The sequence below is a fragment of the Hylobates moloch genome, unplaced genomic scaffold (assembly GCF_009828535.3).
Source record: "Hylobates moloch isolate HMO894 unplaced genomic scaffold, HMol_V3 SCAFFOLD_9, whole genome shotgun sequence".
Lineage (NCBI taxonomy): Eukaryota > Metazoa > Chordata > Mammalia > Primates > Hylobatidae > Hylobates > Hylobates moloch.
The window spans coordinates 43,873,181-43,897,475 of NW_026652284.1; the positions used below are offsets into that span (position 1 = coordinate 43,873,181).

The 24,295-nt window shown below is 39.5% G+C and overlaps 1 protein-coding gene across 1 annotated transcript in view; it reads right to left on the reverse strand.

Annotated features, from left to right (window-relative positions):
- Positions 1-24,295, reverse strand: part of TGS1 (trimethylguanosine synthase 1) — a 40,065-nt gene that overhangs the window by 2,120 nt on the left and 13,650 nt on the right. Inside the window, exons 5-11 of the mRNA XM_032759756.2 lie at positions 21,365-21,482; positions 18,973-19,059; positions 15,617-15,791; positions 12,517-12,823; positions 9,153-9,302; positions 6,397-6,540; positions 87-303 (exon numbers count right to left, since the gene is read on the reverse strand). Coding sequence (XP_032615647.1) covers positions 87-303; positions 6,397-6,540; positions 9,153-9,302; positions 12,517-12,823; positions 15,617-15,791; positions 18,973-19,059; positions 21,365-21,482 — 1,198 coding nt within the window. The remainder of the gene's footprint in view (positions 1-86; positions 304-6,396; positions 6,541-9,152; positions 9,303-12,516; positions 12,824-15,616; positions 15,792-18,972; positions 19,060-21,364; positions 21,483-24,295) is intronic.

The following is a 24,295-nucleotide window of genomic DNA, read 5'->3' on the forward strand; positions in this document are numbered from 1 at the left end:
CCCACATTCCCTCTTTCTCTCACTCTCATGCTCCTTTCTCTCCACAATCATTGTTTCAGTAAACTCTTACGACTTCCAAAGGATATCCATCAGGAGACATCATCGTTCTAATGTCAAAGGTCTCTGCAGTGGCATAGTCTGGCCCTCCCCAAGGCGGGCTGAGGAACACAACATCAGCCTTTAAACAAGAAGCCAGCAGCAAGAAATCTCCACAGATGAACTCTATCTTATCTGCTATCCCATAAACTTCTGCATTATTACGAGCAAGGGCAATCTTAACAGGATCGATATCAATGGCAATCACTAAAAATGGGAAAAGAAAAAAATGAGTTAATTGACACTGATTATTACTTATATAGGATAGTTTGTCTTTTGAATAGTCTGTCATCTTCTGTATAAGAACTCTTTTTAAAGAGGAGGAGACATTTGGCCACATATACCCGAGATATAGACTTCAGTTTAAATTTTTTATTTAAATTAGAAAGATTCACTGTGTTGTATCAAGAAAATGTGACTGAAGGACTTGGCTTTCTTGTCTCATTCTACAGCTTTTCCTAACCAAGTGGCAATACTTGCCACAAAATATCTACTGAGTGCCAAATATGTGGCCACCACTGTGTTGTGCTACAGCCTGAATAGGAAACACTTGAAAAGGTCACTGACTGTATGGACAGCCTGTAATGCTAGGTTTTGGAAAAGACAAACTTCCTCAAAATGTAGCAATGCCCAAATGAACACAAATTCGACAACTTCTAAGGAAAACCAAAATAAAACACATTTTTACAAACTTATGTAGCCAAGTGATGAAGAAGAAATGTAAAAACACCTGCCGATAATGTTTAATGAGACATTTTAGGTAGAAGAAACAGATAATATTATGTTTTCACCAAATGGACTTTCATTTATTCCAATTTTATAATTAGCAACATAGACATAATTTAATTTTAGCCTATCCATGTCTTGCAGTAAACTACTCAGTACACTTGCATGTGCACTACTGTGTTAATGGCAGTATTCTTTATTTGAAAGGGCTAAGTGGAACCATTATGCTTACAGCGTGGTTGTCATGGAAATGTAGTTGTTTTCCAGAAAATGCTAGTTTCCAAATTTGTTAACATTTTTGAGAAATAATGTGCTAAATCACTTGAACAATAAATATAAGCACCAATTATAATATATTGCAAAATCATACATTTACAGTGCTGTTTTTCCTGTTCTAAATAAACATTCACATTTGTAAGAGAAAAGATTCTTTTCAGTTGCTCAGTCTGTTACATTTATAGTTCAGAAACAGATGGAAAGATATGCTGATGATACTAAAAATTCAAAGAAAAAGTGACTTTCAACATCAAATCTATTCAGTTAATCCTATTTTCATCTGTATTTCTTTTGGAGGCAGACTTTGTTTTTAGGCCTAATAAGAATGGAAGCATTCAATTTATCACATAAAAGAAATGCTGGCTGGGCACGGTGGCTCATGCCTGTAATCCCAGCACTTTGGGAGGCTGAGACAGGTGGATCCCTTGAGCTCAGGAGTTCGAAACCCCATCTCTATCAAAAACACAAAAAATTAGCCAGGTGGGGTGGCATGTGCCAGCAGTCCCAGCTACTCAGGAGGTTTAAGTGAATCACTTGGGCCTGGGAGGAGGAGGTTGCAGTGAGCTGAGACTGTGCCACTGCACTCCAGCCTGGGTGACAGAGCGAAACACCTGTACCCCACAACTGCAAAAAAAAAAAAAAAAAAAAAAAAAAAAAAAAAGCTGACAAATGTTAATCCTCAGCCACACTAGCACACCTCGACAGCTTAATAGCCACATGTGGCTACTAGCTGGCTATCATATTGGACAGCACAGACACAGAACATATAAGTCATTACAAAAAGTTCTACCAGGCAGTACTGTTGCTAAACTACTGGAACACATACAAAAGGGAAAGATATCTTTAACAACAGCAATATGCAAAACTTTACAGATTCCCTAATCCTTTAGTTATGCACAGACAGCAACTATCTGAGTGGAAATAAATCTGGCACAAAGGAATAACCTCAACTATATGCAATGCCATCTTTTTGTATGTATGTTGCGTATATATGTAAATGTATAAACACACATACAGTTCAAGCATAATTGATTATACGAATGTGTATATAAGCACACATGAACATACATTATGATAGGGAACTCAAAACAGTTAAGTGTAATTGATTATATGTGTATACTTACATATGTATACACAAAAACACTAAATCAATTATACTTTAACTGTTTTGAATTCCTTGCCATAATGTCATTAGCTCAACTATCCTAAGGGGATACTAGGAGGAGTATTGATAACTGACATTCATGGAACACCTGTGAATTACCACTTCTGGTTTGCGGGGCAAATTATGGGACCCCACTACCCTGAACGTGCTGGAGGGTTCCTGAGTTTCCAGCCCCACATGCTGCAAAGGTAGAAGTTAGGTCATGACAGCACTGGGAAGGCCATGGGGTTTGCTGTCTGCCTCCTTTTTTCCCCAGAGGCTGGCAATCTCTAACGGTGAGTCCCTTTAGCTTGGGACCCATATTAGACATCTTCCTTTAGTAAATGTGCACTAAATACAGCAAGCCTTGGCAAAAGATCTATACTTACAGAAATACAAATCTATGGGCTAGGGGTGTTGGCTCATGCCTGTAATCCCAGCACTTTGGGAGGCCGAGGTTGGGTGGATCACCTGAGGTCAGGAGTTCGAGACCACCCTGGCCAATATGGTGAAACCCCATCCCTACTAAAAAAAAAAAAAATTAGCTGGGCGTGGTGGCAGGCCCCTGTAGTCCCAGCTATTTGGGAGGCTGAGGCAGAAGAATCACTTGAACCCGGGTGGCGAAGGTTGTAGTGAGCTGAGATTGTGCTACTGCACTCCAACCTGGGCAACAGAGCGAGACTCCATCTCAAAAAAAAAAAAGAAAAAGAAAAAGAAAGAAATACATACCTACATATAGACGGTTTGAGTAATCTGAGAAAATTTTCAGATTTCTTTGCTACTTTATCAGGCAGCAGGTGTTTTAATCATTGTGTTATGATGTAAAGCCAAAATGAAGATACATTTTACAACTTTTAAGGAAAAACCATTTTTTAGGCAATAAATACTGATTTTAGCCCATAGGAATGGCTTATCCGGCAAAGTCTGAGAAGAACTTTGATAGTAAATAGTGAATTCAAGGAAAAAAGAAAATAACCACTACTGTAGTAAATATGAAAGTAGCTTGTCTCTAGGCTATCAGAAGACCATGTAAAGTTAGCAAATATCATGCCTTGGAGCATAGGAGTATTAAAACAGGGGCCACATTTCATCAGCACTGACCTTAAGAATCTATGTAATGGTAAGGTGATAAGATCATTTTCAGTGCAATTTGATTAAAGTCAGTTTCTCTGACTAGACCGAGCAAGGACTGAGTCTGTTTTTTCTATAGCTACTACGTGCTTTCCAAAATCGTATCACACTTTCCTACTTAACATTAACTTCATATAAATTAATAAGATTCAGTAGAAATCTGTTGAAATGAAACTATCATTGATACGTATACTATGAAGATATTTAAAAATATGCATCTTCAGAATGAAAACTCTGCTTCTTGTCTCAGTGTGGTGGCTCGTGCCTGTAATCCCAGCGCTTTTAGAGGCCAAGGGGAGGATTGCTTAAAGCCAGGGGTTTAAGACCAGCCTGGGGAATATAGCAAGATCCTGTCTGTACAAAAATTAAAAAAAAAAAATGAGCAGGGCATGGTGGCACGTGCCTGTAGTCTCAGCTACTTGGGAGGCTGAGATGGGAGGATCACTTGAGCCCAGGAAGTCAAGGCTGCAGTTAGTCCTGATCATGCCACTGCACTTCAGCCTGGGTGATATAGTGAGACTCTGTCTCAAAAATGAAACAAACACAAGAAAAAAGCAAAAAAAAAAAAAAAACAAACAAACCCTGCTTTATGACCCAGCTATATCAGTTTGGGCAGAATGTTCAACTTCTTCAACCCAGTTTTTTCCCTGGGGAAAAGCACATTACCTACTTGACACAGTTACTGGCAGTTACACAGTGGGAGGGGTTTTCTTTCTTGTGATCCCCAAGTCAAGCAACAAATATTTTATGACGATGAGGTAATATTTAAATAATTTTTAGTCTCTGAAATTTAAAGCTTTTTGAAAGGTGTCACAGAGGTCATCTAAATTCAAGGTCTCCTTTAAATTAAGGTGAAATGGCTGGGCGCGGTGGCTCACGCATGTAATCCTAGCACTTTGGGAGGCCGAGGTGGGCGGATCACGAGGTCAGGAGATCGAGACTATACTGGCTAACACGGTGAAACCCGGTTTCTACTAAAAATACAAAAAATTAGCCGGGCGTGGTGGCGGGCGCCTGTAGTCTCAGCTACTCTGGAGGCTGAGGCAGGAGAATGGCATGAACCCGGGAGGCAGAGTTTGCAGTGAGCTGAGATCCACGTTACTGCACTCCAGCCTGGGCGACAGAGTGAGACTCTGTCTCAAAATAAATAAATAAATTAAGGTTAAATGATGTCCAAAGTCATAAAGATAGTGAGTGCCAAAGTCCCTCTGTCCACTGTTCAATACTCTCCCGTTTTGGTATTTTTGGTTTTATAAAATACTATGATCTTGGCTTCAAGTTATTAGGTGTGTCAGTATAAACTTGGGCAAGTTATTTCATCTCTTTATGTCTCAGTTTATCTGTGAAACACAGACAGTAAGACATAATTCACAAGATTGTTGATTAAATAAATTAATACATATAGTTGGAGCTTAAGACGGACATTAGGAGCCCTGACCTCTTGTGAAGTCAAAAATCTGTGTATAATTTTGGACTTCCCAAACTTAACTTTTAATAGCCTACTGTTGACCTGAAGCCTCACCAATAATGTAAACAGTTAATTAACGCATATTTTGTACATTGTATGTATTATTCGTAGTATTACTAAAATAAAGAAACATAGAGAAAAAATTGTTACAAAGTAAATCATAAGGAAAATACATTTACAGTACTGTATTTATTGATAAGGTAGGTTTTATTTGTTTTTTTTTTTTTTTTTTTGAGGTGGAGTCTCGCTCTGTTGCCCAGGCTAGAATGCAGTCGGCATGATCTTGGCTCACTGCAACCTCCACCTCCCGGGTTCATGTGATTCTCCTGCCTCAGCCTCCTGAGTAGCTGGGACTATAGGCACACGCTACCACGCCCGGCTAATTTTTGTATTTTTAGTAGAGACAGGGTTTCTCCATGTTGGTCAGGCTGGTCTTGAACTCCCCACCTCAGGTGATCGGCCTGCCTCGGCCTCCCAAAGTGCTGGGATTACAGGCATAAGCCACCGCGCCTGGCCTACAGTTTTTTTTAAGAGCCTGGGTCTCACTCTGTTGCCCGAGCTGGAGTGCAGTGGTGCAATCATAGCTCACTATAGCCTGTAATTTCTGGGCTCAGGTCATCCTCTCATCTCAGCCTGAGTAGCTGGGACTATAGGCACACACCACCATGCCTGGCTAATTTTTAAATTTTTTCTTTTTCTTTTTTTTTTTAAGACGGAGTCTCACTCTGTTGCCCAGGCTGGAGTGCAGTGGCATGATCTTGGCTCACTGTAACCTCTGCCTCCTAGGTTCAAGCGAGTCTCCTGCCTCAGCCTCCCGTAGCTGGGACTACAGATGCATGCCACCATGCCTAGCTAATTTTTGTAATTTTAGTAGATGGGGTTTCACCATGTTGGCCAGGCTGGTGTCAAACTCCTGACCTCAGGTGATCCGCCTACCTTGGCCTTCCAAAGTGCTGGGATTACAGGGGTAAGCCACTATGCCTGGCCAATTTTTAAAATTTTTTCTAGAGACCAGGTTGGTCTCAAAGTCCTGGCCTCAAGTGATCCTCCTGCCTCTAACTCCCAAATTGCTAGAATAATGGGCATGAATCACCACGCCCAGGCAAATTTTAACTTTTTATAACAGATTTGTGCATATTTTATGGTAGCAAATGATAAAACAAACTAGTATCTACTTACGTTTCATGCATTCATGACATTCCTAACTTTTAAATTATTTCAATGTATCTAGGTTACAGGGGATTCATCTGTGAGTTTTTTTTTAATTGTCACAAATCTCCAGAACATTTTCCAATATATTTACTGAAAAAAATCTGAGTGTAAGTGGACTCATGCAGTTCAAACCTGTATTGTCCAAGGGTCAACTGTAGGAAGCATTTACACCAGTATGCAATACAAAGTATATGCTTAATATATGCTAGCTATTATTTTATATCATTTCATATTAAATTATTAATTATATATTAAATCTCAGTAAGATAGGCTGTAGCAAAATGGAAACATTTACTGAATTAACTGGACATAAAATAGTTCTCTTTCATTGATGGCTAATTACCTCTCATTCCTGTTAAGGCAAACTGAATGGTATTTCCTCCAACTCCACAGAATGCATCTACTACAACGTCACACTTGAAGGACTGACTAACACGGCCAGCAATGTGTTCAGCAATCTTCTCGGGTGTAACTGAAAACCAGCCCTCTACAAAGGAAGAGTATTTGTGTTAGCATGTTCAATTTCAAGAAGCCAAGGCAAGCATAAACATAGCAAACATTACTATATCTTACATACTTTTAAAAAGCTTAGTTTCCCTTTTTTAAAAATTATAAATTACCCAGTTTTAAAGAAAAAAATTCAAAGCTTGTTATAAAAAGCAGTACCATTCCCCAATTTCCACAGAAATGATGACCTCAATTCTTAACCTAATTCTCTTGTAATACTGTATACCTCCATTTTTCCAATTACTGAATTACAATTTTGATGTTTCTGTTTGAGGCTTTAACTACTGACTCCTGTGGGAAATAGAGAACTAGCTGCTCTAATTGGCTAGCTCCCCCCCCACTCCACTGAGTTTCCCAATTATTTCACTCCTAAGGTTGAAGCAATAGCCTGGATTTGTATTGGACACTCCAGAAAAAACTGCATTTTTTTTTTTTTGAGACAGTGTCTTGCTCTGTTGCCCAGGCTGGAGTACAACGGCATGATCTTGGCTCACTGCAACTTCCACCTCCTGGGTTCAAGCAATTCTCATGCCTCAGCCTCCTTAGTTGGGACTACAGGCACACGCTACCACGCCCAGCCAATTTTTGCATTTTTAGGAGAGACAGAGTTTTGCCATGTTAGCCAGGCTGCTCTTGAACTCTTGGCCTCAAGTGATTTCCCTGCCTCAGCCTCCCAAAGTGCTGGGATTACAGGCATGAGCCACCATGCCTGGCCAAAACTGCATGCTTTTAAAGGGTCAGAAAAAGCAAAGAGCTGGATAGCAAAAGGCAATAGGGCTGCAGAAGTACAGGAAGAATAGCAGAGCCCTCATCATTGTCAGAAATGAGGTCCTGTGTCTACTCTAGAGGAAAGAGAATACTGACCTCCTTCTTTCCTAGTAGAAAAAATTTACATTTTTCAGAAAGACAATTATCTGAACAAAATGATGTGCTGGGCTGGGCGTGGTGGATCACTTGAGCACAGGAGTTTGAGAGCAGCCTAGGCAACATGGCAAAACTCCGTCTCTACAAAAAATTAACCAAGCATGGTAGTGCTTGCTTGTAATCCCAGCTACTTAGGAGGCGGAGGCATGAGGATTGCTTTAGCCGGGGAGGTGGAGGTTGCTGAGCCGAGATTGTGCCACTGTACTCCAGCCTGGGTGACAGAGTGAGATCCTGTCTCAAAAATAAAAAAAATAAATAAAAAGAAAAGAAAAATAAATAAATAAAAATAATGTGTGTTAATTTTCCTGTTGTCTCCCCTTACCAAAACTTTAAATGGCTCTTCAATACTGAAAAATAAGAATATACACTTTTTAAAAATTTATTTTTATTTATTTATTTATTTTTTTGAGACGGAGTCTCGCTCTGTTGCCCAGGCTGGATGGAGTGCAGTGGCGCAATCTTGGCTCACTGCAAGCTCCGCCTCCCGGGTTCATGCCATTCTCCTGCCTCAGCCTCTCCGAGTAGCTGGGACTACAGGCGCCCGCCACCACATCCGGCTAATTTCTTTTTGTATTTTTAGTAGAGACGGGGTTTCACCGTGGTCTCAACCTCCTGACCTCGTGATCCGCCCGCCTCGGCCTCCCAAAGTGCTGGGATTACAAGCGTGAGCCACCGTGCCTGGCAAGAATATACACTTTTATAGAATTGCAAGTGTTTTCCAGCCTTATTTCTCCTTACAAATTCCTATGTACTTTTTCCAATACACAGCATTTTGCAAATTGTTTTAAAAGGGTCAGAGAACCCCTGAAATTCCATCATAGATCAAGAACTTCTGATTTTGATAGTTAATAAAAACCAGTATTTAGGTAACCCCAATATGAAAATGAGCATCAGTCTGCAAGACTGAGTTAAGTAAGTTGTTGCAGATCACAGCAGGAAAGCTGGAGAAAGAATTCAAAATTTGCAAAGTTAATTCATTAAATTGTATCTTTCTGCACTAGATATTTCTTCATCAGGTTTTCTGTAGTTTTAATAACTTATCAATTGCTTTTGCTATCTATCCTAACATGCTACAAATACAGATTAAACCCAAATCTGAAATTTAAAAAATACACACACACACACACACACACACACACACACACATACCCAAATTGAAGGATATCCTATAAAATAAATGGCCATTGATCCTTTGAAAAATGTCAGTCATGAAAGACAAAAAAGGCTAAGGAAAGATTCCACATTAAAGGAAACTAAAGAACATGAAAAATAAACGCAATAATACATGATCCTATACTGGAAGGAAAAAAAAATGTGATAAAGGACAAGATTAGGACAATTAATGAAATTAGAGTATAAACTGTAGATTATAATATTGGAACAATGTTAAGTTGATAATTTACTATTTTAAACAAAAATATACTTGTTCTTAGCAAATATATGCTAAAGTATTAAGGAGTATGAGCATGATGTGTGTTAAGTACTGATCAGAAAAAGATACACACACATACATATGGAGAGAGAATGAGAACGTAAATGGGGCAAAATGTTGAAAATAGCTGAATCTCGGTAAAGGGGATAAGAACATTCCCTGTATTATTCTTACAACTTTCTTTTAAAGTTTGAAATGGTTTCAAAATAAAGCTAAAAAATACATATATACTTTACCTCTGTCCAACTTAATCCCATCATCAAAACGGGAGAAGAGCCTGTACCTCTGGGCCCAGTATTTCGCCAGCTCAGGAACAGCAGCTATTTCAGGAGGCAGACCATTCACCTTTTTGTTCTTCTTCTTGTTCTTCTTCTTTTTCACTTCAGCTAAAATAAAATATAAAGAATATAGACGCTCACTAAGAAAAAAATTAGTATCACAGGTGAGTTTATCTAAAAATGAAGATACATCAAATAATTACAAGCAGAACATGTATATAATGACACACCCAGAGAAACAGGAGAGCCTGATGGAAACGCCACTGGCTTCAATCACCATCAGCATTTTGCTACTTATTGGCTTTGTGAGCTTGGGAAAGTAACCGAGGCTCTTTAGGCTCCAATTATTATTTATTTATTATTTTTATTTATTTATTTATTTATTTGAGACAGAGTCTGGCTCTGTCGCCCAGGCTGGAGTGCAGTGGCGCAATCTCGGCTCACTGCAAGTTCCGCCTCCCAGGTTCACACCATTCTCTTGCTTCAGCCTCCCGAGTAGCTGGGACTACAGGCGCCCGCCACCATGCCTGGCTAATTTTTTGTATTTTTAGTAGAGACAGGGTTTCACCGTGTTAGTCAGGATGGTCTCAATCTCCTGACCTCGTGATCCACCCGCCTGGCCTAAGCTCCAATTATTAATTCCTATAAAAGGAATGAGTGGGCTGAGCGTGGTGGCTCACAACTGTAATCCCAGCACTTTGGGAGGCTGAGGCAGGTCAGAAGTTCGAGACAAGCCTGACCAACATGGTGAAATCCCATCTCTACTAAAAATACAAAAATCAGCTGGGCGTGGTGGCGGGCGCCTGTAATCCCAGCTACTTGGGAGGCTGAGACAGGAGAATGGTGTGAACCCAGGAGGCGGAGCTTGCAGTGAGCCGAGATTGCGCCACTGCACTCCAGCCTGGGCGACAGAGCAAGACTCCGTCTCAAAAAAAAAAAAAAAAAGAATGATGGGCTGGGTGCAGTGGCTCATGCCTGTAATCCCAGCACTTTGGGAGGCTGAGGCAGGTGGATCACCTGAGGTCAGGAGCTCGAGATCAGCCTGACCAACATGGTGAAACCCCATCTCTACTAAAAAAAATACAAAAATTAGCTGGGCACAGAGGTAGGCGCCTGTAATCCCAGCTACTCGGGAGGCTGAGGCAGAAGAATCACTTGAACCTGGGAGGCGGAGGTTGCAGTGAGCTGAGAATGCACCACTGCACTCCAGCCTGGGCAACAGAGCAAGACTCTGTCTAAAAAAAAATGAATGAATGAGTTAGTGAGCGGTGTTTTACTAACTTAATTCACAGCAGTGATAGGAAATATGTAGAAATACTGCTATAAACATAAAAGTTATTACTTCTGTTAGCCAAGACGCTGCTTTATGTGGTGAATTATAGAAATCTAAACATTTCCTTTCTATCAAGGACTAGATTAGGCTCTAGCTGTCAGCCACATCGAAGTCACATGGCATCTGAGAAACTGAAACAAGGGTCACTAGCTCCATTCCACAGAAAAGGATCTCATTCATTCAGAGAGTGATTTTTTCCTTAAATAATTTTTATCAGTTTGGTTATTTGGTTTCAGTCTTCAGCAAATTAGAAGCAACAACATAGAAAGATGAGACTTTTTTCACAGTTAAGCATAAAAACAAGAGGTGATGGCTAACCAAGAATAAGACTCCATTACACACTCAAATGGTCCTCAAGGATAGGGCTATGCCCTAATATGTTCATCTGATCATTGTAAATAGTAAAAAGTGTCATCATGATTCAGTAAGGTCAGATCTCCCCATCCCCAAAAAAGTGTCACCAATAGCAAAGTAAGGTGATTATTTCTCAACAGGGGGTATAATGACATTGTGGGTGGAATAATTCTTTGTTGTGCAAGACCATCTTGTACATGACCTAACATTAAGTAACTGAATACTAAATGCTGGAATTCCTAATGTCATTCTAACAACCAGCATCTTCCAAATGCCCCTGTGAAGGTGGTACTACCCCAGGTAAGAACAACCAGCATCATGGGAATTGGTGTTTATGGAAGTGGGGTAGTGCAGGAAAATCGGACTTAGCAATCGGAGAAACTGGTAATGAGTCCTAGCTATGCCACTTACTTGGGCTAATTTTTAAACTTCTCTCAGCTTTACTTTCTGTATTTACAGAATGGAAAATAATTCCATCTACTTCCTTGGGCTACCTTACAGATTAAATGAGAATAAGACACATAAAAGCATTTCACAAACCTACAAATATCATATGAACATCAGTTATTATAACATTGATAATAAAAGAAATGTAAACTACTGTAGGTATGCTGTTTACAATGTAAAGAAATATGTGATAAAAAGATCACACATATACATGCACCCACACATGCACTAAGAAAAAAAAAATCAAGACTCAAGTTATTTTCCATAGTAATAAAGAAATATGATGAAGGATCACAATAAATATAATGGTTTCATAATACCATTATTAAACTATATAAGAAGTTTTGCTATAAAAATTCGAATACAAAAGTGTATAAATTGAAAATGTTACTCAGTTTATTCAGTAGAGCCAACTGCTCTGAATACTTTTTATATTAATGTGCCACCAAAAACACATGACCATCATCAACCACACACACACACACACACACACACACACACACACACACACACACCAAAAGGAAACCAGCCCGAGCATGGTGGCTCATGTCTGTAATCCCAGCACTTTGGGAGGCCAAGGTGGGAGGATTGCTTGAGCCTTTGGCAACCAGCCTCAGCAATATAATGAGACCCTGTGTCTCTACAAAAAAAAATTAAATAATTAAGCAGGTATGGTGGTATGCGCATGTAGTCCCAGCTACTCAAGCTGCGGTGGGAGGACTGCTTGAACCCTACGGGTCAAGGTTGTAGTGAGCTGTGATTGTGCCACTGCACTCCAGCCTGGGAGACAGAATGAGACCCTGTCTCACCAAAAAAAAAAAAAAGGAAGAAGTAAACCAAAGCTACACCACATACGAAGAGGACAAAGGATGGTCACCTTTAGCCCATGGAACTGAGTACCAGCAGAGGCCAAGTTGAACTGCAGACAGTGGTCTGCCGACACAATGCTCACAACAGTCTTTCCTTTTCTACTTGATCATGTTCACTCAGCCAAGAGTGAGGAGTGTTGTGGGTGCTAAGTCATAGCCAGTTAGAACATGTACACTTAATATGCCTTCTCTCACTTAAAAATAAATAGCAGTGACTCCTTAGGTACAGAAGATTCACAAGTGAAAACTAAGAAAAAACATATTAACAAAAAAATTTTTATCTAAATCCATTAGCAAGTTGAAGCATATTTAGTGTTACCTTCAGTTTCTGCCTGGAGGGAGTCTGGCACTTCTTGAGTAACACAATCCTGCTCATCTGGAACAGTTGCTAGCAAGCTGTCTCTTTCATAGTTTTCTGTTTCAAGTTCACCAACTGAAGATACGCTCTGACACTTTTCAGGTTCTGGATTACTAGCCTCCAGTAGGTCATCACCTTTTTTAACAGATATGTCTTGTTCCTCTGAATCACTACTTGTGGAAGCGTCGTGCACATTGTCATGAGAAGACGATTCCTGTGATGCTTCTTCATCCATTGGTTTATTAACCCATGTGAGGAATTTTTCTACCTTAAATTTTAAGATGACATCATGAGCAGGAATTAATTCCGAACTACACAGAATCTTCCTACCTATTACCATTTGTGACTTGACTGAAAAGCTGTGTCAAAATTATTGGCTCTGAAAAGTAGACTGCATCACACAAGCTTAATAGTAAGTAATTCTGACCTAATCAAAACGCTATCTGGGCATGCCATGACCTTATTAAAGTTTTCTTTAAAAGGAAAAAAATATCAGATTAAACACTTCCTGCTATCAATAAACACTTAGAGGATAAAGCCAAACTGTCCCAGTGGCTTTTCCATAAGGGTTCTTAACAATTTAACTGTGCTGTGTGCTACAGCTACATTACAAATGTACCTACTTACTATTGAATCATTAATTTTAGTTGTTCAAATTATATAGACCTTTCTGCAATGGTCAAGCTACAATCTATGTAAATGTTACTTGCATCAAAGATGAACCCTAAAAAGATTTAGGGCCAATTCTTCTGTAAGAATAGAAGTAGTCTACCTTGGGAAAAAAATCAAAGTTGCCTTTTAATGCAACAGTAGAGCCAGTAAGATATGTCCCAGCAAATGTTTCTTCTTTGGAATGTAAACAAGGCTCAGCACCAGATCATATACTTCTTTGCATCTTCTGTAACAAGAATATTCTTCCTATCTTGTCTTGTCTTCATGACCTTCCTAAGAGTGACCTTCCTAAGAGTAAACTAGAATGGAGTGGTAGACATGATGGGCAACAACCCAGAATCTTCCACTAAGGAAATGTGCCTATAAACAAATTAGGTATCTAAGTTAGACACAACAGTTTCATATCTTTTTTCCTTAGCAATGCCTAGCAGCTATGTTCCTGCACTCATCTATAGATGAATGCATGGGGGCTATTATATCCAACACATTATGAAAGTCCTACGGCACTGACTGGACTAATATTAGGCAGTCTGTTTCAGATATAACTAGCACCACTAACGTATTTATTAAAACATCACCAGCAGCCAACCAACCTGAAGTGTAATACAAAATAAAACCAGCTATATATATGTAGCATATTTTACAAGTATGCTGAAGTTAGGGAGGACAATGTATCGAGGGGAAAAAGAGTCATCTGACTAGCCTTAAAAAATGAACAACAGAAACAGAGACATCATGGAGTCTAAGATTATGGTCTACTGTCCTGAAGAGCTGCTGGAGATGTGACTGACATCAAGGTTCTGCTCATTAGAAAGTGTTTTTTACCCCTTAGAATATAGAAAGGTAATTCTTCACACCAAGCAATTTTCTAACTACTTTTGTTTCCCAGGTACTTGGATGGCAGGTATAGCAAAGTCCAAGAGAGGGCACATGAATATTTCAGGTAATAATGTGAATCAATAAATTGGCCTTGTGTTTCATGCTATCAGGGTGAACTTGTTACAAGGTGTAAACTGTGACTGATCACTTCTGGAAGAACTCAGAATTAAAGCTTATAATATAAAGCTGTATCAGAATTTGGACTATTAGGATCCTACTGGTATGGTTTGGCTGTGTCCCCACCCAAATCTTATCTTGAATCATAGTTCCCATAATCCCCATGTGTTGTGGGAAGAATCAGGTAAAGATGGTTGAATCATGGGGGCAGTTTCTCCCATCCTCTTCTTGTGATGGTGAGTTAGTTCTTATGAGATCTGATGGTTTTATAAGGTGCTTCCCCCTTTGCTGGGCACTCATTTCTCTCTCTAGCTGCCATGTGAAGGAGTTGTTTGCTTCCCTTTCCACCATAATTGTAAGTTTCCTGAGGCCTCCCCAGCCCTGCAGAACTGTGAGTCAATTAAACCTCTTTCCTTCAAAAATTATCCAGTCTTGGGTATGTCTTTATTAGCAGCCCGAAAACAGACTAATACACCCACTTAGCCTGAAACAGATGAGAAATTCTTCCTTGTTCTTGTCTGTTACTACATAGGCAGGGCTGTGTTTTTGTTTTTTGAGACGGAGTCTTACTCTGTCACCCAGGCTGGAGTGCAATGGCGCGATCTCAGCTCACTGCAACCTCCACTCCCAAATTTCAAGTGATTCTCCTGCCTCAGCCTCCCGAGTAGCTGGGATTACAGGCATCCGCCACCATGCCTGGTTAATTTTTGTATTTTTAGTAGAGATGGGGTTTCACCATGTTGGCCAGACTGGTCTCGAACTCCTGACCTCAGGTGATCCATCCGCCTCAGCCTCCCTAAGTGCTGGGATTACAGGTGTGAGCCACCATGCCCGGCCAAGGTTGCGTGTTTTTTTTTTGAGATGGAGTTTTGCTCTTGTTGCCCAAGCTGGAGCGCAACGGCATGATCTCGGCTCACTGCAACCTTCGCCTCCCGGGTTCAGGCAATTCTCCTGCCTCAGCTTCCCAAGTAGCTGAGATTACAGGCAAGCGCCACCATGCTCAGCTAATTTTGTATTTTTAGTAGAGATGGGGTTTTTCATGTTGGTCAGGTTTGTCTGGTACTCCCGACCTCAGGTGATCCACCTGCCTCAGCCTCCCAAATTGCTGGGATTACAGGTGTGAGCCACCACGCCTGGCGGCTGTGTTTTTTAAATAATCTCAGACACTAGTACTTTGTAGCTTTCAAACACTTCCTTTTCACCCTACCTCAACTTGCCTTTTTTCAGACTTAGTTTACATAATATATGCCTTCAAGAAGCAAGTAAAAAAAAAAAAATTATGCACCTTGATACCTGGTAGAAACAGGCTTCCTATTCGAATACAACAATTTTAAGAGGTCAAACTTACAAAACATGATTCTATCTACAAGTATGCAACAAAATTTATACATACCTTACTCAGAGTTTTGCTTTTCTTGAAAAATGGTTTTTCTGACTCTTTGGTAAAGAAGATGTGTTTGTTTTTCATCTTTATTTGTCTGCGCATGTCCAGGTACTTAGACTTACGCTTCACATTCTTCTCTAAATACCTGACCTGCCGATGACTGAAATTTGGGATTCCACCATATCTGTGACCAGATCAAAACAAGTTATTCACAACTTAAATTTTAGGATTACATTTCCTTATAGGAAAAGAGGACGAAACTAACATTTTCACACCATTTTAATTCCCTTTTTAAAATTATGAAAATGATAAAATCAAGTTCAACTTGCAGAAGAGTTGATGGTCTAACTTTCATGTTAATTCTAAAGCAAATGTGTAACACCAAAGTTGGGAAGTGCAACATACCTAATATAGAGGAGAAAGTAGAAATTACATAGTAGACTGCAATAAATAAACAGTAAAAAAACAAACAAAGAAACAAAAACCCTATCCCCTTGTTAGGGAAATATAAATATATAAATATTCTCAAGGTGGGGTGATGTCAAAGCTCTTTAACACATTTCTGGATATATTTGAATTATCTAAATCAATCTGAGCTTACAAAAGAAGCGAACCCTTCGTATCTAAATAATTAGAGAATGTCTGATTTAACCATCTGAAATTTTCCAGTCCTAAAAGATATGCATCTGCTATGAAGCCTCCTTTGATTATATTAAGCCTCAATTAACTCCCTCTCCTACAAACTGTTAGGGACTTAAGAGTGTCACATACACTTTAGCATTTATAAAATCTAGAATAGTCTGGGTTTAAATGTCAGGTCTCACTTTGTAGCCATACTATAAACTTCTTTCAATAAACAGGATATTTTATCCTTCTCTTTTAAGTAGAACTGGGTGCTCTAAATAGAAGAGTAGTTAAGTAGCTAAGTCTCAGGCAAGAAAAGAAATAGATCTCTGCAAGTGTATACTACCAAAATCTACCAAAGGATTCCTCAATAAAATTACATGTGCATAGTAACACATCCTGCCAGGAATTTAAAAACCTTTTTACATGCTAAACTTTATGATCTTAGCCTTAAATGATTATATGAACTATTGATTATATTAACTATAATTGCCTTGAAATACCTAAGGGAGAAAAACTGATAATCTTTAGAAACTGCAAGAGTCAACATGTACTTCTGAACTAATTTGAATTCAATTCAATTCTGAGGCATTCCTCACGTCCCTTTCTTGTTGATTTCATAATGTGTAGGTATCTACTTAAATTTCACAACTTATGAAACAGATAAGTAGGACCTGAAATCTCAACCCTTAGAAACGTCAAAGAACCCAATCATGGTTTAGATTACTGGTGTAAGCTGTCTTTAGCAGGCTTTACCTACTCAGTTTAGTCTTCACGTCATGTACGATAAAATCTCTAGTTGTTCTAACACAACTACCCATGTTCCTTTATATTTAATGCTTGGGCATTTAATCCCAGAGAAATCTTATGTCTTCTATACACAAATGTTCATAGCAGCTTTGTTTACTTTTGAAATTTCATTTTATTTTTTTATTTTCTGCCTTGCTATGTTACCTAGGCTAGTCTCAACCTCTGGCTTCAGGCAATCTTCTTACCTTAGCTTCCCAAAGTGCTGGGATTACAGGTGTGAGCCACTGCACCTGCACTGCTGCTTTATTTGTAACAGCAAAATGTCACAAGTAATACAAATGCCCTTCAACTGTTGCATGGTTGAGCAAATTTTGGTACATCCATACACTGGAATTCTATTCAGCAAGAAAAAGGAATAAATGGACTGGGCATGGTGGCTCATGCCTGCAATCCCTGCACTCTAGGAGGCTGAGATGGGAGGATCACTTGAGGCCAAGAGTTTAAGACGAGCCTGGGTAACATAGCAAGACCCCATCTCTATGAAAAAACTTAAAACAGCACTGCACTCCAGCCTGTGTTACAGAGCGAGACCCTATGGAAGGAAGGCAGGCAGGCACATGTAATAATCTGGAGGGACCTTCTAGGGCATTACGCTTAGATCTTAGGAAACAATTTAGATGTTGTTAATTAGGATAATTGGTAAAACACAATGCCCTCATTTACAGAATTAGCTAAATGTTTCTACCAACAAGAAAGAGTGTCTACGGTACATTGTCGAGGGAGAAAAGCAAACTGGAGAGTATGTATAATATGACCTAATTTTTCTGTTTTACACAAAGAGAAGCAAAATGTGTGTACATGGCGAGGCACGGTGGCTCACGCCTGTAATCCCAGGACTTTGGGAGGCCGAGGTAGGCGGATCACCTGAGGTCAGGAGTTTGAGACCAGCCTGGCCAATATGGTGCAACCCTGTCTCTACTAAAAAAAAATAAAATAAAAATAAACAAACAAACAAATAAATAAATAAATAAATAAATTAGCAGGGCGTGGTGGTGCATGCCTGCAGTCCCAGCTACTTGTGGGGCTGAGGCAGGAGAATCACTTGAACCCAGGAGGCGGATGTCGCAGTGGGCCGAGATCGCACCACTGTGCTGCAACCTGGGCAACAGAGTGAGACTCTGTCTCAAAAAATAAAACAAAACAAAACAAACAAAAAATGTGTGTACATGTATGTACTCATAATACACAACAGTAAATTTGGAGGGATGTATGCCAAATTCTTTTTTTTGAGAGTCTCACTCTGTTACCCAGGCTGGAGTGCAGTGGCATTATCATGGTTCACAGCACCCTCAGCCTCCCGGGCTGAAGTGACCCTCCCATCTCAGCCTCCTGAGGAGCTGGAAACACAAGCATGCACCACTAAACCCAACTAATTTTTAAATTTGTTGTAGAGATGGGGTCTCCCTATATTGCCCAGCCTCTCAAAGTGCTAAACTCTTTAAAACACTGCCTACACCTGAGAATGACTGGAAGAAAATATTTTTTACTTTTTACTTGTTATTTGGTTTGTTTTAATTTTACTCTTTCATAATAGAAAAAGAGGTTATTGAAGATTTCAACTTTTCATGGCATGTTTGCTATGGTCTTCAGATGTACACATGTGAGTCACTAGGTGAGAAGAGAACCATGCTTAGAAGTCACAACAGCTGGGCCTAAATTCCCTCTCCAGTAAAGTCAAAGCCTCTGTGAGCTGCAGTTGCTTTATCTATGAAATGGAATAACAACACTGGATTGCTATAAAGTGCAACTGAGTTAAAGCATATGAACACATCAAATGTAGAGGGATATCTCCACCACAATTCTAACAAGAAGTGATTTAATGATAACATCTCAACACATGATCATTTATTAGTTATCTGAGTGTCAGAGTGCTCTAAGATAGCTGAAGTGGTTAGGACTTCTGGAAAACAATAGCTTTTATGAATAATTACTTTTGTCCTGAGCCATACTTGAATCCTAGAAGGGAACCACTGTCATCAAAGTCTGAAGCTGGGTTTTCATCAATGTCCAGTTCATGGCTAAATAAAGAAAAGGTAAACAGTGATAAGCCATTACCACCAGAGCCCACCAGTTCAGATAAATATAAACAAGGCAATATAATTGACCCACGCAAACTTCCCATCACCATAATCAACCATAGTTCACAAATCCAGGAAACCAGGAAAAAAAATACTTTAATTAGAATTTTCCAAATGAGGTAAGTACCCAGGAGTGTTTGGAACACAGCAATAAGTATTCCAGTCTTAATCCACATCAAGTAATGATTTCTATTCCTAGGTATGGTACAAATATCATCTCTCAATTTTCCTTTGGAAAAACACCAGTAAAAGCTGCAGCCTTAAATTAATCTCCCAAAGTGATTTCTCCAGAGGTTTCCCTTAAAAACAAACAAGGAAACGTTTGATAAGTATTAATGCAATCCAAAAAAATTTTAAAAGAAAAAAATTATTAAAAAGAATAAGGTTGTGACACAAGTGATATTAGGTAACCCAGGAGAATCCACCTACTAGAGATCTTTTAGTAACCAGTGACTACCCCTGGCCGTAATTCCAAGTAAAGGAAAATGGTGAGAAATAATTCTTACAAAGTTTGTCCTTCAAAATAAGTTATGCTCATTGAACACACATGATCTTTGCCTTTAGTAACTAGCAGGAACTGGGGAGTTAACAAGCAATGTCTACGATATAGAGGGAGCACAGTAGAGGCACGCTTGTTTTTCTAGAAGCTATATGGAGTACAAGTGTCTTACGTGGAGCACCCCATATCCAGTTAGAGAAATGAAGTGTCCAGCTAACTTCCAAGTTCAGTAATGATCCATTCTTTCCTTGTTACTTACAGTATTAGCATCTGACTACATCCCACCTTACATTATTCTCTGCGTGTTTAATTATGTGTAGAAGTGTATAAACCTCCAAGAAAAAAATGTAGAGATGAATACCAAAAAAAAGAACTTTTATTTGGTTATAAAACACAAAAACAGAACTGCAGTTTGGGACATAAGCACAGAATGAGGTGGCCTCATGAAATGTCCAAAGAAGAGAGGAAAAGGTTAGAGTTTCACTGAGGAGAGAGGTCACGCACGTTGTTTAGAAAGTTAGTTCACTGGTGCTGGCAGCATCTTACAACAAATAGCTGGTGAGTTTGGATTAGGAAAGCCAGTGGTTGTTAGGTGGAACTTGTAATCTGAGAGTTATGGTTAGGCCTCTGCAGTTTTGAACTGGGCTTGTGAGACTGCGTCAGGCACATATTCCTGTCTAAGCAGCTATCTGTCTTTGTGTGATGCTTTGGCTTGGAAAAATTTCTTGTGACAGTTCCTGTTATCAGGCAAATAGTGCATGAGAGTCTTTCATGGCCTTCCCTGGCTACATTTTACCAGCGTCTGAAACAAGTGACTCTGTTTTGACTCTTACAACTTTCACAGTGGTAAACAGAAATTGTACTGCTTCGAGTAGAGTTGGTCTGGGCTCTGGCTTTAGAGCTGCCATTGCTGTGAAGAAAACTCTGAGCAAGGTACTCATTCCTGTTTGCCTCAGTGTTCCTATCTATACAATGAGAGCATGACCTTGAGGTCTTTTTCAGCAATACAAATCTGGGATAAGATATATCCAGACTTTTGAAAAACATTAGAACTAGTGAGAGAGAGAGAGATATGAATTTAATTATTAGTTAAAAGTTATGATCCATTGATAGCTACTAAGTGTCAGATATATTATATGCTAGCTCCTGTCTACCCAATGATGACAAAAAAGGCATCAGTCCAATCTCACAGACGAGAAATTAAGAAATGTACTTAGGCTGGGTGTGGTGGCTCACACCTGTAATCCCAGTGCTTTGCAAGGCCAAGGCAAGTGGATCACTTGAGGCCAGGAGTTTGAGATCAGCCTGGGCAATATAGCGAGACCCTGTCTCTACAAAAAAATTAAAAAAATTAACCAGGAGTGGTGGCACACGCCTGTAGTCCCAGCTACTCAAGGCAGAAGGATCAATTGAGCTGAGGAGTTCAAGTTCAATTGAGCTGAGGAGTTCAAGATCATAGCGAACTATGATCATGCCATGTACTCCAGCCTGAGCGATAAAGCGAGACCGTGTCTTAAAAAAAAAAAAAAAAAAAAAAGGAGGAAATGTACTTAGAGCTTGTGAGTGGCAGAGTTTGGCCTTGACCACAAGTCCAGGTCCAAAGGCTCAGAATCTTACCAGTAGATCCTGCCTCTTCTTACATGATTACCGGTGTTGTGAACATAACAATCATTTAATAACCACTCGCTTACGGATACAAATGCTTACTCTAACACGCTCTGGTGAGAGGGGTCTCATGTAACTTACCTCCTCTTCAGTTTTCTTGGCTTATGCTGAGGTGGATCTTCCTCACTTTCATCTCCATCAGTACCACTGGCATGTGGTCTGTCTTTGCTTGTGTTTGCTCCTGAAGACTTCTGTGAATCTAAAGAGGCAGAAATATTGCAGTAGGTTTTCCCCCTTGGTTTGACAACTTTTCTGCTATTTGCAAAGCCAATGAAAATATTTTAGCACCTTTTCTACAATCAACTGTACATGTGCATCAAAGTGCCAGGTCACATCTACCTGTTTGTGTCTACATGCAGAGTCTGAGCATTTCAAAAATCCTAACTATTAGCTTTGTTAAATTAAATTTAGCCTAAAGCTGTCCATGTATACATTTTAAGCTCGGCTTAAAGGTTTCTCCACACATAGTGAACTATAACCTAATTGGTGGTATAAAAAGACTGTAACCTACTCTTGTACCAAGCACAGTTTTGGCTAATCACAGGCAGCCAACTGTTCAAATGGTGTTCAAGTAAGGCAAAAGCTGGGCTGTAACCAATCCAGCTGTTTCTGTACTTCACTTCCACCTTCTGTACATTGTACATCATTTTTCTTTTTCTGTCCATAAATGTTATCCCAATCATATGGCAGCCCTGGAGATGCTCTGAACCTATTCTGGCTCCGGGGGCTGCCTGATTCGAGAATCGTTCTTTGCTCAGTTAAACTCTATTAAATTTAATTTGTCTAAAGTTTTTTAACAGGTTTAAAAATGTTCATGATCTAACTACTTAAAAAAAAAAAACAACAAACTAAAACTACTTCTTCATAGTTGCCCAAATCTACACAAATTAACCCACAAAGCTGCCTTTGTGATAGCTGTTAGCAGTCATATTCTTATGGAATTTTAGTTGAAATGACTGTAAAGGGGGCATAATCACATTGATTAAGAAGAATTTCTCTTCATTTGCCTTTAATATAGTACAAAGACAATACTATCTTTAAGAAGAGTTCTTTAACTTACAGTGACAAAAACTGAGGCACAAATCTGTCTTTGTTTTCTATTTTGTCAGACTGGAAGAAAGTGGGTAGCTGAGACCAGGAGGAAAAAGATGTCTGCAGGGTAGACAGTGGGAAGCTTTGACTCTTTCAGAAAAGCACCAACCACAAAGAGTAGAAAACATACTTACATAGAAGCATAACCTATACCTTAAATTTTGAACTCAAGGGAGGATCTAAAACAAATAAAAATCTAAAACCCTCAAATTCATCCTGATGGCAGACAAACTGGAGTTATTACAGAAATGGACAATCTATAAACATAAGTAAGGGAACAGGCAACAGAAGGCAGAGACTGTGAGAATTACTGTGTCTGGCAAAGAAAAAAGCAGGCAGATGAGGGAGGAGAACCAAAGAGGATAAATGAGACAGTAAGTTAGAGGCCAAAACAATGCCCAATATGTATATTATAAACTTTATGGTCAAAATATGTACAGAAAGGTATCAGGAGAGTATAGAAGAGTATCAGAATACTAATATAAAATCTTCAGATAAAAAAGGATGGCTGTGCATGGTGGCTCACGCCTATGCACTTTGGGAGGCTGAGGTGGGAGGATCACTTGAGGTCAGGAGTTTGAGACCAGCCTGGCCAACATGGTGAAACCCCGTATCTACTAAAACTACAAAAAAAAAAAAAAAAATTAACTGGATGTGGTGGCACACACCTGTAGTCCCAGCTACTCGGGAGGCTGAGGCTGGAGAATTGCTTGAGCCCTGGAGGCAGACCCTGCAGTGAGCTGAGATAGTGCCAATGCACTCCAGCTTGGGTGACAGAGTGAGACTCCATCTCAAAAAAAAAAAAAAAAAAAAAAAAGGGATGAAAATGTATCACCAAAATAGAAAGGAATGAGAATATTATACTGAGGTAGGCTCCACTTATAAGAATCTAAGAATATAGAGAAAAAAAGCAAGTTGACAGAGTTCTTTAGAAACTCTCAGCTGGATGAAGTATTATCAGCAATCTGAGATAAGCAAAGCAAATCTGATTGTTAAGTAAAAGGTCAAAACCATTTGTTTCACAAAGGAGTAAGGCTGAGAAGAAAGTTCCTCTACACTAGATGTCTTCAGCATGTAACATCAGGATGCCAAAACTTCAGGATATGCAGATATCACAGAAATTTCCCCCCCTCCCATTTTCCTGGTGCTGTTAATTGGCAGAAGCCTCTCCCTAGCAAGAACACTGATATAGTTTGGATGTTTGTCCCCTCTAAACCTCATGTTTAAATGTGATCCCTAATGTTGGAAGTGGGGTCTGGTGGGAAGTGTTTGGGTCATGGGGCAGATCCTTCATGAATGGCTTGGTGCCTCCCCATGGTAATGAGTTACTGCAATATCTGATTGCTAACAAGAGCCTGGGATTTCCCCCCTCTCTCTTGCTGTCTCTCTTGCCATGTGGCATGCCTATGCCCCTTTCACCTTCTGCCATAATTGGAAGGTTCCTGAGGCCCTCACCAGGAGTTGATGCTGAGGCTATGCTTCCTGTACAGCTTGCAAAACTGTGAGCCAAAATAAACCTCTTTTCTTTAAACATTCCTCAGTCTCAGGTATTCCTTTACAGCAATGCAAAGTAAACATTCTCATTGCACCCTACCCCGATTAACTCCTTTCAAAACACTTCTCATTGGCATTCTCTAGTCCTGAGTGGCACCAGTTTGCACAATTAGCTTTTTTTTTTGATCAGTTATTCAGGCATCAATCAAGTTCCTTATCCTGGATATTTTATTGATGAGAATCCTGAAATTAACCATTCCAGTTATAAATTAATATTGTGCCCCATTGAGATCTTTTTTCACAGCAAGACTTCACTTGTCCTAAGTGAATTCTACATATGATTCATAAGACATTTGCCTAATGTCAAATGTACATTCTCAATTGCTTTCTAACATGCCTCTTATAAACTCATTTGTTCTGGAAAAC